Below are 16690 nucleotides of genomic sequence, written 5' to 3' on the forward strand. Positions count from 1 at the left end.
AAAGACTGGCTGATGTGAAAATAAACGTTATATCTTCTGGAAAGATGTGCAAAAGAAAGCAATACAAAGTGAAGATACCGTATTTGCTTTACCAGACTTATGAATCAGTAGCATGTAGTAAGCTTCTGAATGGAGAGTGTATCGTTCTGGTAACGCAAGCCTTTATGCATCACCTAAAACGAGGAGAAACTTCTAACCCGCCATCCTGGGGCTGACATTTGCGCACGCGCGTCCACAGTCATTTTAAGACTGTCCCTGCGAACCACGTGACTCGGGTCCTCCTCGCTTTAAAAAGGACCGCTACCCCTGCTGCAGATCCCCTCCACAGCTTTGCGGAGGTGGTAGGTATTTCCACCTAAGCATCTGAGCGGCGCAGAAGCAGCCAAGAGTGCAACCCGACACGGTGCGCGCTGAACCTGGGAGTCCTGGAAGGGTCTCTTATGAGGCTGACCTGCATCCTGCAAACTCTCTCCGGTCTCTGACCTGCTGTCCGGGGGATGGATCTGGACCATAGGAGGGGATCTGGCGCCTCTGCTGTACTGACCTGTGTGATAATCTGCCTTAATGTGCCATACCTTGTCGGCGCGCATCTGTACAACAACCGCTACGCAGGGTGAGTGAAATAAAAGCACCTCCTAACACACTCCCACCCGCAGGCGTACCACTCATTATTTTTGTACACGTTTCCCTCATTCACGTTCAAGAAGAAATAAAAACACAAAAAGCAAGCGCAAATAACCAAATATATGCACTTTTTGAAGCTGACTAAAGAATGAACAAAGAAAATATTTGAGCTATTAACCTTCCACGGATTTTACATAGATTTCACACAACAAACTTTAAGTTTATTTTTGTTGTCTGATGGCCAGACCCGACCAAAGAAGAAAAAGCACTCCACATGCCTTACTGTTCCTTAGTTTGACCTTATTTAGGTCATTGTGTAGAGAAATGGGGCCACCAAAAGAAATATGAGTAATAAATAAGGCTGGATGTTTAGACCACACTAACACTTTATTTACAAAATCGACATGATTAAAACGTACTGACAGTACAATTACAAACAGGTAAAATCCTAACTAAAGCAACAAATAAACAGGTACCAGAAAGGATTCATATTTTTAAAAGAAAAGATGGAGTTCATAATTTAAGAATGGCATTTCAATATATGTTAAATTAGAACTGCTAGAAAAGCACCATATACAGCACAATATGCGCTGTATATGGTGCTTTAAAATTAGTTTAGCCTGTCTTTGTTAATAAAAGATATTGAGAGAATATATTATTAAGAAGAAGTATGTTTATACATACAGACTGCATTATAGTTGATTAAATTGAAGTATGATTCTCTAAAAAGGAAGTGATCAATCAGATGATGTTTTGAGGATGGGTGGGACAAAATATTTATACTTCTACTCCCACCCTTGAATATGTTTTGTTCACCATTGTTTTTCTTTTTTTTTCTTTTTTTATAATATATTAAAAAGTTAAACTGAAAGGTTGGCCCCAGGACAGAGTTAGATTTAGGAGCCCACATCATTTTCAAACTTTTTTCCAAATAAAAATGCATAAAATGTTTCACTTATATGTATTCATCTCTTTTTCCTGTGATCCTTAAATTAAATTCAGAAATCACTCAATTAGTAAATTGAGACCCATGAAGATCAAAGAACACAGCAGACAGGTCAGGGATAAAGTTGTAAAGACAAGTAAAACAAGTTTAGGTTATAAAACAATAGCCCAAGCTTTGAGCATCTCACTGAGTACTGTTCAGTCAATCATTCAAGCGTGAAAATATTACGGTACTGTTAACCAAGTAAGACATGGCAGTCCACCTAAACTGACAGGCCTGGCATGTAGATTATTAATCAGAAGAGCAGCCAAGAGGCCCACGGTAACTCTGGAGGAGCTGCAGAAATTCACAGCCTAGGTCAGACAATTTGCTGAAAGAACTATTAGTCCAGGGGCTGCACAGTGGAGCAGTTGGTAGCACTGTTGCCTTGCAGCAAGAAGGTCCTGGGTTTGATTCCCGACCTGTGGTCTTTCTGCATGGAGCTTGCATGTTCTCCCCGTGCATGCATGGGTTCTCACCGGGTTCTCCGGCTTCCTCCCACAGTCCAAAGACATGCCTGTTAGGTTAATTGGTCTCTCTAAATTGCCCTTAGGTGTATGAATGAGTGTGTGCATGGTTGTTTGTGTGTTGCCCTGCGATGGACTGGCGACCTGTCCAGGGTGTACCCCGCCTCTCGCCCATAGACTGCTGGAGATAGGCACCAGCTCCCCCGCGACCCACTATGGAATAAGTGGTAGAAAATGACTGACTGACTGACTATTAGCCAACAGAACAGACCTTTATGGAAGAGTGGTGAGAAGAAACCACACAGAGGACACAGCAAACATGTAGAAGAAGGTGCTCTGGTAAGACAGGACCAAAATTTAACTTTGACATACATTCAAAACTCTTTGTGAAGTGGAAAACTAACACCGAACGTCAACCTGATCACCATCCTTATGGTGAAACATTATGTTGGCAGAATCATGCTGTGGAGGTGCCTTTCCTCAAAAGCTGGTTAGAGCTGATGGAAAGATGGATGGAGCTGAATACAGGAGAATCCTAGAGGAAACCCTGTTAGAAGCTGCAAAAGATTTTAGACTGGGCCAAAGGTCATATAGCCAAAACATCAGACAGCCAGAACTACAACTAGAGTGGTGTAGATGAACACATATTCATGTGTTAGAATGAAATCTAATTGATCATTTGTGGCAAAACTTTAACATTTATGTTCAAGGAGGCTCTACATAGTCTGACTGAGCTTCAGCTGTTTAACAAAGAATGACAAGAAATTTATGGCTAGACTTTCAAAGCAAATGCACCTCACACTTTCTGGTTTTACTTGTAAAAAAAACTGAAATACAAATAGCCTCTTCCTTCCACTTTACAGTTATGTGCCACTTTGTGTTGGTCTATCACATAAAAACTCAATTCAATACATGCTGTTTGGTGCACCAAGTTTCAGTACAGAGTCAGTGGGGGTGGGATGAAGGAGTAAAGTTTATCTGGTTCTTCTAACAAGCTTCTATGTTGGAAATTACTGATTTCTTGTTGAGATTTATTCAGAATCAGCTACTGAGTGCACAAAAGCTGACCACAGCTCAAAAGCAAACACAGAGAGCGTAAATGTGAAATCTTAGATACATTTAAATCTCAAATAAATGAATTTAAGCAAACGCATTATTTTAAGTTGTTTTAAATTTGCTATTTGGAAAATAAAATTCGAAAGTCATCTCATTCTTACTACACCTGACTCCAAACACACAACAACGAAACAAGTACAGAGTGGGAATCCAGTTGCTGATGGGGGCCTCCTGCTGGCCTGGGGCTTAGTTGAGTATGCCTCATGTATGCTGATTGCAGTAGGTTAAGATTGTATTTGCAATGCTTTGCTTCACAGAGGCCTTTAGATCTCATCATTTCCTAAATTACAGGCAGAAACATTGAGCTCTATTTCTAAGGTTATGTGTTCTGCTAATGGCAAAAAAATGACAGTTTGTTGTTATACAGTAAAAGCTACAGTGAAGGTTTATGGTCTGGATGAAGCGTAAACTATTCCACATAGAGCGTAAAACTACACAAAGTTTGGCCTGAGACGTGAAATTCTGAAGAAAAGAGATCTTCAGCTGCAGGGGCCGGAGTGATCTGAGAAAACATATAGAAAGCAGACCAGAAGATATTTATGGTCTGTTTCAGAGGAGCCTTTGATGTGTTTTAACAGGGGCACAGGGAGAGCATCACAGCTCAAAAACTCCCTCATTTTCTCTCTCAGACGCCACATATTTTGGTTTTACATTCATGGGTGTGTGAAAGCTTGCAAAACAAGATGTTCTGTTTTCAAATTATATCATATAATTAATTATCAGAAAACATCTTAAGAGAGGATTCTGCTGAAAGGGTTCAACAGACTGACAACTTAAAGGCAGCTTCATCTGAGAAATCCCTTCAGCTGATGGTTGGAAAGGACAATATCTTTGCCTGGCAGGCAGACGCAGTAACAAAAACAACCAGCCAGCTGCCTTTTTACAGAAGAAAGGGTGAAACAGCTCTGAACGTAAACAATAAGGCAATCTAATATTTAATAATACCAAAGGAGCAAAATATTTCAGTGCATTGCAAAAGTACCTTTTCACACTTCATCATGCTAAAACCACCAAATCCAGTGTATTTAAGTGTTTTCATTTTCTTTGTCATAGTCTAGCAGTCATCTGCCCTCGCTACTAGAACATAAAATTTGTCTGTAGCCTTAAAACCTACTTGAAAAGTTTCACGAACACCTCCAGTGTAAAATAGCTTTATTTCATGGTCAGTGGGCTTGTCTACTTGGAGTTTGTATGTTCTCCCTGTGCATGTGTGTCTTCTCTGGTCTGTTCAGGGTTTTGTCAGATTGGACAAAGAGAAACAATAATTTTAAGTCTCTATTCGATTTAGGTCTAAACTGTGACTGGACCCTTTAAACACAAGGATATGTTATAATCTAAGGCCTTTTATTGTAGCTCTGACATTATGTTTAGAGTCATTAAAAAGCATCCCTGCAGCAAGATGGTTCCACCACTGTTTTTCATGGTAAGGGATGGCGCATAGTGGTCACAAAGCTCAGTTTTGGTCTCACCTGACCAGCTTTCCTGTCCCTGGTGAAGGATACCATGCTGAAAGCATGATGCTGCCAACAACCATCGGTTGCAGAGGATTTTATTCAGAAGTATCAAGTGTAAAGGGGGTATATAAAAATAAACAGAACCCTTCAAATAATGTTTTTTTTTTAAAGAACTGAAAACCAAAACCAACATCTCCTTTGCTTCACTATTATGCATAATTGTTTTTTGTTTTTAACACAAAAAAAAGAAAATAAAATTATAGTTTTGAAACGCAATGCAGACAACAAGCTTGCACTTTAAAAATCTATAAAGATCTATATTTATATAGCTGTTTTTCTCCTCCAAAACATTTCTCTGCATGTTTTCTGTCAGTGCTGCTCCCTTACAAATAAGTCCTTCAGTCAGTGAAAGGTGCACTTCTGTGGGACACCTGGACCCTTTTGTCCCTCAGACCTCATGAATGGCCTGCTCCCATCTTTGTTTAGTGGGGCCCTGCTTCCTGTGTGACAGACTGTAAAAAAAAAAAAAAAAGCTGTTGGAAAGGAGCTCAACACGTGAGAAGAAGATGCTCTACAAGACAGTGAACACTTACGTAGCGTGGTGGAAGAATACAGAAGAAACGGTTAACTGTAAGCATGTTTAGGTCTAGAGCTTCTGTTTTATCATAGCAACCCTGTATCAGATTCATAATAATCCTTCCTGCAGGATAGTATACAACACAAAACACTATTTGAACATCTCCTCTTAGAGTTCTTGCTATCTGGTGAGTTATGATCATTCGTTTGTTTAAAAAAAAATGGAGAAACATAAATAATTTAATTAGTTAATTCCCCCCATTTTTTTTTTCATTCTTTAATCAGCCTCAAGGCCTTCCACCACCCCAAAAGCCTTAAGAATCTATTAGAGGGGGAATTGCTCCTAATGCTCTTAGAGCCTTGTTTGGGGTCTTTTGTCACCTTCTCTTTGCAACAAAGGACTTGAAAGCATTCACAGCCCTACTTGCCAGGAGGTTACTAATGTACAGTCGGAAATCTCGAGTGCCACCGATTTACATAAACGTGATTAGAGAGGTCCTCTTCCTTTTTGAATAAAAAATAAATCTTACTATCTTTAGTCAGGAACAGCTCAAGGTGGTGCTTCAGCTTAAACTGAACTCTGGACTGATATGTTTTAATGTAAGTATAAAAATGCATGGCTGTATATATGTATGCATGAATATGTGTTTGTTATTTCTATGTGTACATTTTTTAATTTAATAGACTTTTGATTTTTTGGGCTCATTTTGTGTTTCGAGCCTTTAAGGGCCTGTGAGACAAACCCTACCAGTCATATGTTTGGACACACCTTTGTCTTTCAATGTTTTTTCCATATTTTTATTACTTCCTACATTGTACATACATGGTGAAGACATCAAAAATATGAAGCAAAAGTATATAGAATAATGTAGCAAACAAAAAATTGCAAATTAACTCAAAACATCTTTTATAATTTAGATATTTCAAAACATCCCTTCGTAGCTTTGATTACTGCTTTGCCCACTCTTGATGAGCTTCATGAGGTGGGCATTTGAAATGGTTTTCCAACAGTTGTGAAGGAGTTCCCAGAAGTAGGAATAAAAATAAAGATAAACCTTGGAGGGAGAAGGTGTGTCCAAACCTTTGACTGGTAGTGTGTGTGTGGAGGCTGAGGTGTTCAAACAGTCAAATATGGAATTTGATTTGATTATTCCTCAAGTCTGGTAAGTTTGAAAAATTTAAAATTGAGCAAAGATAAGAGTTTAAGTTTCCAGACTTTATATCTTACTCCAATACTGAAAAGGACACAATCTGAATTTCTGGAACAATAAAGCGCTTTTTACAATGATTTATATTTAATTTATTAGCTTTTTGGTGTAGCACATCAAAAAGCTTAAACCTTAAAAAGCTTTAACCAATTTATAATTTAAATTGTTAGTTACTGACAGATAAAAGTCTATTTCACTGCTTTATTTTATCTCTAGATTATCTTGCTTATGGGTTATAAACTAGACTGGAGATTCTCGGTATTAACATTACTTTGGTTTAGCATTTAAATTCCTATTTTCTTATTTTTGTGACATAAAGCTGTCACTGATTGTAATCAGGGATTTATTATATTTAAATATAGAATAATCAAATCCAGATTTTTCTGTGTTATAGATTTTAAGTAATCTAGCTTTGTCCAAACAGAAAATGTGAAATAGCCCTTTACCACACTCCCAGATCAGATGCCAGCTTCAGCAATGTGGTGTTTCACGAGTTGTGCAAAAGAAACAGATATTCAAAACTATCCAGGCGATTGTGTTCTTTTCAAATGCGCACGATGTCATAAAAACCTGCTTGGAACAATGCTGTTTGTTGGTTTCAAAATAACATAGGTAGTAATGACCTAATGGCCAATGGAGAGAGTCTCTTCATTTTTTAACAAAAATTCATTTGATGTAAAAAAAGAAATTAGAGCATGCAGCATGGCGGCTCATATTCGGAGGCCTGAGTCTTCAACACAGTCGTCCTAGGTTCGACTCTCGACCCCGGAGACCTATGCTGCATGCTGTCTCCATCCTACTTCCTGTCTGCCTACCTTGGAAAAAAATAAAGGCCTCTAGTGCAGCAAAAAAAATGAAAGTAAAGTCTCAGAAAAGTTTTAGTTGCATTTAGCTACTAATTAGAAATTCATTAGAGTTGGTTATAGATATTTGACATATAATCAAAACATATTGATGTTTAAATACGTTATAAACAGGAAAGTGCATGAAGATAGCTGCTGCTACTGTATGTGCTGGCTGCAGGCAATAGCTATGCACACTGGTAACATAATCTTATAATGATGTCTGAAACAGGTTATTTAGCTAAGGGAGTTCTGCCCTGAGCTACAGGATACCGAAAGAGGAAATCCCCCATTTCACTATCTGACATCTGCTATTAGAAGTGTCACCTTCAGCTGGCACAAAAGATAGATTCATGACTTGACTCTGAAGCCCAGGTGTTTTTTTTACAACATGCAGTCTGTAAATGTGTTACAAAGTGGGTGGAAATGCCATAAAAACACCTTTCGTGTGTGTTGATTGTAGCTGTAACCTGAACCTTAGAGAGCTTGTGTTGTTTCCACAGCGACCAAGTCTTCAGGATTACCCCAACTAATGACGTGGAGGTACAAGCCCTCAAGAAAATCCTCGGACAGATTAAGGTTGGCATTGTTTCGTATATTTCCCTAAAACCTTCAACATACATCCTTATTTTTCCCTTTGTTCCCAGGTATTAAATTATACAAATATAAATAAACTCACAGCCGCATGTCACATTCTTGGAAAAATCTTTCCCAGTGGTGGAGGGAGACATTCAGTAATCATTTCAATAAGACGCTCTGACAGAAATATGGGGGTGGGTTTTTAATTTTTTTAGGTGGATGACTGCTTAGATTTTTTAAACTCTGTGAACATGTGTTTCAAAGACACTGAAATTAGGCAGGAACCCACAGAGGAGACAAAGGCCTCCGCTCTTCTCCTGAACTCATTTGGAAGTAATTATCCATCAGTCAGGGGCGACCAAGACCCTTTTCCCACAATGCTTCAGTTTGCTCATACTTCAGCATAGAAGACTGGTATGAAGACGGACAGAGAGATGCTTATTCAAGACATAAACAACTGATTTGAGTGATGATTAAAATGATTTATAAATGTTGATTTATTTTTTCCTGGATATGTTTGTTATTGCTGCTGATGGAACTAATAAGGTTCATAAATGTTTCCATGCCTATAGGAACCTGACACAGCCATGCCTTTATGTCTAATAGTTAATTTAAAAAAGTTAATAAAAATAACTAAAAACAAACAAATGAATACGTACAGTAATAAATAATCTTTTTGTATTTTACATTTGACATAACGTCTTCCCAGTGTCACAGTTTCGTAAAACCGTTTGTTTAATATCACAGATATGTGGTTTTTATTTTGTTATGTGTTTTTTCTTTTTTGTTTTGGCCCCATTCCTTATTTCTTTTTCTCTTTTTTCGATTTCCTTAAACAGAGTTCTAATCTATACAAAAAAGTGAAAACGAGTTCTGAGAAGCTAACATTAACAGCATCCTTTACATTTATTGGAACTCATGGTAAGAATGTGCTAAAAGATCCCTTGAAATAAATTTGTCTTTTCCTGCAGTTGCTTAATTCCATGCAGAAAATCTCTGAAACAGACAACCTTTAAATTTGATGTTGGAAGAAAAAGTTCTGCATAAGGAAAAAAGTATCTTTTAAAAAAATCACTGGTGATATAATTACTGTAGTGGCACCTCGGACACTTCCTATAGAACAAATGTAATTTTAGCTGTTTTTGCTACTTTTCTTTTTCTTTTTTCATGTTCATGAGAATGCAGAAGAATTTCTAATTAGTAATCTGTGACATTTTGTTCCCTAGTGGGTATACATATGATATGAAATAGAGGCCCAATTTACTTTGACACTTCTTAAAATGGGAAAGATACGAGAACATGTCATTCAAATAAGGTAGACTTTTCATGAGCCTGGGGAATGGCTATAAGAAAATAGCTAGTGACCTAAACTTTCCCATATATACATGAAAGAGTATGAATGTAATGAAAATGAATGGAAATGTTTATCATCTTGCCTCCACATGCAGTGAAGAGAATGGTAAGGTAGTATTGGTAAAGATCTATTTAAGCCTTTTTAAACATTTATCAGAAAATAAGTCTGGAGGGCCAGCTGTTATAGGTAGAAGAAGAAATAAAGTGTCTGGGACATGCCCCTCCAGGAGAATGTGGAACTGAATGAAATACTGCTAGCAAGTCTCCAAAGACTGAGCACATATAGTCATATTAAGGCCTCTAATCATTATCATGAAACTAAATATATTCACTGCTCAAAAATAAAGGGAACACTTAAACACAATATTACTCCAAGTAAATCAAACATCTGTGAAATCAAACTGTCCACTTAGGAAGCAACACTGATTGACAATCAATTTCACAGCTGGTGTACAAATAGAATAGACAACAGGGGGAAATCTTTGGTGATTAGCAAGACACACTCAATAAAGGAGTGGTTCTGCAGGTGGGACCACAGACCACTTCTCAGTATCTATGCTTTCTGGCTGATGTTTTGGTCACTTTTGAATGTTGGTGGTGTTTTCACACTCGTGGTAGCATGAGACGGACTCTACAACCCACACAAGTGGCTCAGGTAGTGCAGCTCATCCAGGATGGCACATCAATGCGAGCTGTGGCAAGAAAGTATGCTGTGTCTGTCAGTCAGCGTTGTGTCCAGAGCCTGGAGGTGCTACCAGGAGACAGGCCAGTACACCAGGAGACGTGTAGGAGGCCGTAGGAGGGCAACAACCCAGCAGCAGTACCGCTACCTCCGCCTTTGTGCTAGAAGGAACAGGAGGAGCACTGCCAGAGCCCTGCAAAATGACCTCCAGCAGGCCACAAATGTGCATGTTTCTGCACAAACGGTTAGAAACCGACTCCATGAGGATGGTATGAGGGCCCGACGTCCACAAATGGGGGTTGTGCTCACAGCCCAACACCGTGCAGGACGCTTGGCATTTGCCAGAGAACACCAGGATTGGCAAATTCGCCACTGGCGCCCTGTGCTCCTCACAGATGAAAGCAGGTTCACACTGAGCACATGTGACAGACGTGACAGAGTCTGGAGACACCGTGGAGAGCGATCTGCTGCCTGCAACATCCTTCAGAATGACCGGTTTGGCAGTGGGTCAATAATGGTGTGGGGTGGCATTTCTTTGGTGGGCCACATGGCCCTCCATGTGCTCGCCAGAGGTAGCTTGACTGCCATTAGGTACCGAGATGAGATCCTCAGACCCCTTGTGAGACCATATCCTGGTGCGGTTGGCCCTGGGTTCCTCCTAATGCAGGACAATGCTAGACCTCATGTTCCTGGAGTGTGTCAGCAGTTCCTGCAAGATGAAGACATTGAAGCTATGGACTGGCCCACACGTTCCCCAGACCTGAATCCGATTGAGCACATCTGGGACATCATGTCTCGCTCCATCCACCAGCCTCACGTTGCACCACAGACTGTCCAGGAGTTGGTGGATGCTTTAGTCCAGGTCTGGGAGGAGATCCCTCAGGAGACCATCCACCATCTCATCAGGAGCATGCCCAGGCGTTGTAAGGAGGTCATACAGACACGTGGAGGTCACACACAATACTGAGCCTCATTTTGACTTGTTTTAAGGACATTACATTAAAGTTGGATCAGCTGTAGTGTGTTTTTCCACTTTAATTTTGGGTGTGACTCCAAATCCAGGCCTCCATTGGTTAATAAATGTGATTTCCATTGATGAATTTTGTGTGATTTTGTTGTCAGCACATTCAACTTTGTACAGAACAAAGTATTCAATGACAATAGTTCATTCACTCAGATCTAGGATGTGTTATTTGAGTGTTCCCTTTATTTTCTTGAGCAGTGTATATATAGTATATGTATCTATATGTAGTTAAACCATTACAGAAGCATTCAGGAGGATATGTTCAAATACATGCTTCAAAATATCACTTATCTCTTTTGCCCTTATTGTAACCCCCAATTAGCCTCCCTGTTACAGCAGATATAAACAGTCCACACAGCATTGGTAAAATGTTAGTTTTGTAATGTAAAAAAAGCCGGCCAAGACAATTTCAAAACCTTTCTTCCCTTGATGTGACCTTTACCCTGTACAACTCAACTGAAAAACAAACTCATTTAGGGGAAACCAACACTGAGCCTGGCCAAATTTGACCAAATCACATGTGAAGTCTCAGAAAAAGTGTGTGAGAAAATGAAGTGTGATCTGATGGGCCGAACTCATTGGCCATTAATCCAAAAAGTATGCTTGTGAAGCATATTGGTGGCAGCATCATGCTTTGGGGTGGTCTTCAGCTGGAACTGGGGCCTTAGTCAAGGCATATGGAGTTATGAATGGTTCCAAAGGCCAGTCAGTGTTGGTGCTAAACCTTCAGGCTTAGGTTATCCAAATGAACGAAAGGATTCACCTGAGGGAGAATAAAGGTTTTAGACCCAGCCAGAACCTGGACCTGAATCTGATTCAAGATCTGTGGGGTGATGAGAAGAGGACGGTGCACCAGAAATACCATCACAATCCGACAGAACTGGAGCGCTTTTCTTGGTACTGAGACCTGTGATTAAACCTAAGTATTAGTTCAAGGGTGTTCACTGCACACATGCGACATTATCTTAATGCATCCTTTTTCATCCCCCTCTCCTAAATGATTACATTTTGTTTCTCAGTTGAGACATTCAGATTTTCACACACATTAAAGCATTAAATGCTCAGAAATGATTGATCTTGGTCTCAATGTTTACATCACAAAAAACCAACAATTTTAACAGGGCTATTTCAAATTGTTATATCCACTGTGAGTAATGAACGAGTACAATACTAGCACAACTCCAAACAGGAAGCACTACAAGACAAAACAAGGACAAAAAGGACTCAGTAAATGCTTTTAATATGCAGCAAAGGCTACCGGGGGAAACCACTGGTCAGAACTGATTATATTTGGGAGCACTGCAAGTACAGAGCTGGCTGGGACTGCAGCAGGAACAACACCAGCAGCAGCTACTGTTTGGACAGCTGTGGACGTGTGTTCTCAGTAGCATAGACACACTGCTGTGCCTCCAGTGTGCCAGACTCTAAGTTGCCAACTTCGGGCTGCACATCATGGTCAGGGTGCGTGTGCACATAATGCAGGTGAATCAAGATTCAACCCATCAGTAACGGATCGAGACGTGTTTAAGTCATAATCACATGTTTCCTCTTTGCTTAGCTTTTATTTACTAAAGAAATAAATTAAGGTGGCCCAAACTTTACTATGAAAAATCCTCTGTTTTTGCTAAACAGTCTTCCCTCAAACAGCTTCAGATATAAACATTAAACTGTATGCACATCAGAATCCTTTATTTGGACAAGTGTTTTATACAAGAATTTGTCTTACAATGTGGGCACGTAAAATGGGCATTTGGTGCAGATTTAGTAATATTTACATAAAACTGGAGCTAAAAGATGTCATGAAAGAATAGCTGCAAAGAAACAGAAACAAAATATAATTAACTGTTTTTATCAAAAGTAAATACAGACATTCAAATCTGAGTTGTAAAGATTTTAATTGGACACTTATTTTATTGTGCATCTAAACATTTTTACTGCATGTTATAACAAATCCATTCATTTTCTATACCCAATTTATCCCTGGAGGTTGAATAACTCAACATCATTGATAATTCTGACCTCAAATTTAAATGTAGTTATAGCCCAATATATATATATTTTAGTCTTTTATAGCCATTTTTGATTTAGTCAAATAAAATGTGAAGTCATCTAGTGGGATGCCTTTTTATCTTTAAAGAAACTCTTTTCTTTACACCTAGTTGAAATATTTAGTCCAAGATGGAATGGTTAAACTTATATTTTGCAATACACAGAGACTCAGACTTACTTCTGTTAAAACTAAAAAACTAAAGAAACCTACTAAAATGTGTTTTATGCAACATATACACAAAATATACACTAAATTAAAAATTGTAAAAACAGTGTAACAAACGTGAAGTAATAATTTATCATTTTAAAAACTAGAATTAGCAACTTTTTAAAAAAGTGTACATGCAACAAACAATACTTGTACAGTACAGACCAAAGGTTTGGACACACCTTCTCATTCAAAGAGTTTTCTTTATTTTCATGACTATGAATATTGTAGCTTCACACTGAAGGCATCAAAACTATGAATTAACACATGTGGAATTATATACTGAACAAAAAAGTGTGAAACAACTGAAAATATGTCTTATATTCTAGGTTCTTCAAAGTAGCCACCTTTTGCTTTGATTACTGCTCCGCACACTCTTGGCATTCTGTTGATGAGTTTCAAGAGGTAGTCACCTTTTCACTTCACAGGTGTGCCCTGTCAGGTTCAATAAGTGGGATTTCAAGCCTTATAAATGGGGTTGGGACCATCAGTTGTGTTGTGCAGGAGGTGGATACAGTACACAGCTGATAGTCCTACTGAATAGACTGTTAGAATTTGTATTATGGCAAGAAAAAAGAAGCTAAGTAAAGAAAAACGAGTGGCCATCATTACTTTAAGAAATGAAGGTCAGTCAGTCGGAACAATTGGGAAAACTTTGAAAGAGTCCCCAAGTGCAGTCGCAAAAACCATCAAGCGCTACAAAGAAACTGGCTCACATGAGGACCGCCCCAGGAAAGGAAGACCAAGAGTCAACTCTGCTGCGGACGATAAGTTCATTCGAGTCACCAGCCTCAGAAATCGCAGGTTAACAGCAGCTCAGATTAGAGAACAGGTCAATGCCACACAGAGTTCTAGCAGCAGACACATCTCTAGAATAACTGGTAAGAGGAGACTGTGTGAATCAGGCCTTCATGGTAAAATAGCTGCTAGGAAACCACTGCTGAGGACAGGCAACAAGCAGAAGAGACTTGTTTGGGCTAAAGAACACAAGGAATGAATATTAGACCAGTGGAAATCTGTGCTTTGGTCTGATGAGTCCAAGTTTGAGATCTTTGGTTCCAACCACCGTGTCTTTGTGCGGCGCAGAAGAGGTGAACGGATGGACTCTACATGCCTGGTTCCCACCGTGAAGCATGGAGGAGGAGGTGTGATGATGTGGGGGTGCTTTGCTGGTGACACTGTTGGGGATTTATTCAAAATTGAAGGCATACTGAACCAGCATGGCTACCACAGCATCTTGCAGCGGCATGCTATTCCATCCGGTTTGCGTTTAGTTGGACCATCATTTATTTTTCAACAGGACAATGACCCCAAACACACCTCCAAGCTGTGTAAGGGCTATTTGACCAAGAAGGAGAGTGATGGGGTGCTGCGCCAGATGACCTGGCCTCCACAGTCACCGGACCTGAACCCAATCGAGATGGTTTGGGGTGAGCTGGACCGCAGAGTGAAGGCAAAAGGGCCAACAAGTGCTAAGCATCTCTGGGAACTCCTTCAAGACTGTTGGAAAACCATTTCAGGTGACTACCTCTTGAAGCTCATCAACAGAATACCAAGAGTGTGCGGAGCAGTAATCAAAGCAAAAGGTGGCTACTTTGAAGAACCTAGAATATAAGACATATTTTCAGTTGTTTCATACTTTTTTGTTCAGTATATAATTCCACATGTGTTAATTCATAGTTTTGATGCCTTTAGTGTGAAGCTACAATATTCATAGTCATGAAAATAAAGAAAACTCTTTGAATGAGAAGGTGTGTCCAAACCTTTGGTCTGTACTGTATATATTATAGAATGTTAACTTCTTATGCAAATACTATGTTATTTCTTAATATTTCAGTCCATTCCTACTGATCAATAAGATTAAACATCAGTGGCCATTTTTCCAACTTTACATGAGACAAAAATTGGATCTGATTGGATTTCATCTCTCGCCAAAATTTTCAGTCTTTCCCATCATAGTCATATAGGATGGGATTTTATTATGTTTCATTCAGTTTTTAGCAGCAAAAAAATTTTGAAAACTATAATGAAAACTTTTCAATTAAACCTTTGTGGGAGGAAACCGAAGAACCCAGAGAGAACCAAGGCAACAAGCACAAGTAGAACATGCAAACTGCAGACAGAACGGCCTGAGTTGCAAGGGACCTTTTTTGCTAAGAGGAAACAGAGCTAGTAACCATGCATCCACCATGCATCCTGTCTAACAATATGTTACTATTTAGGTAAAAGTCATTTTTATTTGACTTCCACTTTAACTGAACTCTTGCTGACATTTTCCACCATCTGCGTTGTTGGGCTTCTGTTTTCAGCTCGTTTTCCAGTTTTAACACAACTGGACAATGTTGGCTTTTTTCTTTTAGGAGAATTTACAGGAATTCTTTGTCAATAATTTGAATATCTTGCTAATTAAACTTTTTTTTTAAATGGCCAGAGTTTCTTTTACATATATTACAAAAGACATTTCCTTTTTAACAAAATGCAAAACTATGAATCTTTTTCACTTTTGCTGGAAATATAAATTTTGACATTTTTGTATGTTTATCTTTCTATAAATTAAGGTTGTAAAGAATAGATTTCAATCAACATTCTCTGAGATCTTCACCGTTGAAGATGTGAAGTAAGATGTCCATGAATGTCGATAGAATCACATTGTTCCCGTTAAAGTTCCTGTAGAAACAAATAAACCAATAGTTTGTATGTAGCAGCAGAAGTGAGTAGTGTGTCGGTTAAAAGGAGAGAAACATTTTGACTCAGATTTATTTCATCCACACCTGTTTTTGGAAAAATATGTTTAATATTGTTTTCTTTTTAGCCAATTCATATTCATCTCCTATTTAAGAACATGAACTAAGATTTTCAAACGTATTTGTTTCAGCTCACAAAAAACAGACACATTGTCACTTCTTTTAACTTGATCCAGTTTGATGGTCTTATTTGAAATAACATTACACACACTGAGACGCAGCGTCAGCTCTTCGCCCTCCTAAAAGAACCAGCATTCTTTATTAAGCTGTAACTTTGCTTTCCTCGTTCTGCCCACTCTGTTACCACATAAAACATAAGGATACTAATCCAATTATTTATATCTGCCCACATACAAAGTGACGTAACAAATCTGAACGTAAATGATGTGAAAAACAGACAAATAATGTATTTTTCAGGCACATAAATGTGCCCATAAACTCTTAACTTAATCAAGGATGTTTAGGCGGCCCTTTTGGCGTATGTGTTTTGACTGAAACATTTGGAGTGCCATTTGGGAAATGCCATAAAAAACAGCGCAGTATAAATGGGGTTTATACTCAAGGCAACAAACATTCTGGCTGATGGGTTTCAGTCCCAGCAGTTAAAATAATCTGGTATGCATTCTGTAAACTCTTAAACCAGTTGACACATTAACAAGCCTGTGTGCAGCAAATGAGAGCCAGATGACGATAATCGTACATGTACGCTGCAGGGACCTGGTGGGTTCTTTATTTAACTTTAATCTAAAAAAAAAAGAAAACTTTAATCTATCATTTAT

The 16690-nt window shown here is 38.8% G+C and overlaps 1 protein-coding gene across 1 annotated transcript in view; it reads left to right on the forward strand.

The window, feature by feature from the left end:
- The first annotated feature begins 294 nt into the window (after positions 1-294).
- Positions 295-16690, forward strand: part of cpa6 (carboxypeptidase A6) — a 29497-nt gene continuing 13101 nt past the window's right edge. The window contains exons 1-2 of the mRNA XM_047349198.1: positions 295-613; positions 7776-7851. Coding sequence (XP_047205154.1) covers positions 498-613; positions 7776-7851 — 192 coding nt within the window. The 5' untranslated portion in view covers positions 295-497. The remainder of the gene's footprint in view (positions 614-7775; positions 7852-16690) is intronic.

Source organism: Girardinichthys multiradiatus, chromosome 21 (genome assembly GCF_021462225.1).
Source record: "Girardinichthys multiradiatus isolate DD_20200921_A chromosome 21, DD_fGirMul_XY1, whole genome shotgun sequence".
Lineage (NCBI taxonomy): Eukaryota > Metazoa > Chordata > Actinopteri > Cyprinodontiformes > Goodeidae > Girardinichthys > Girardinichthys multiradiatus.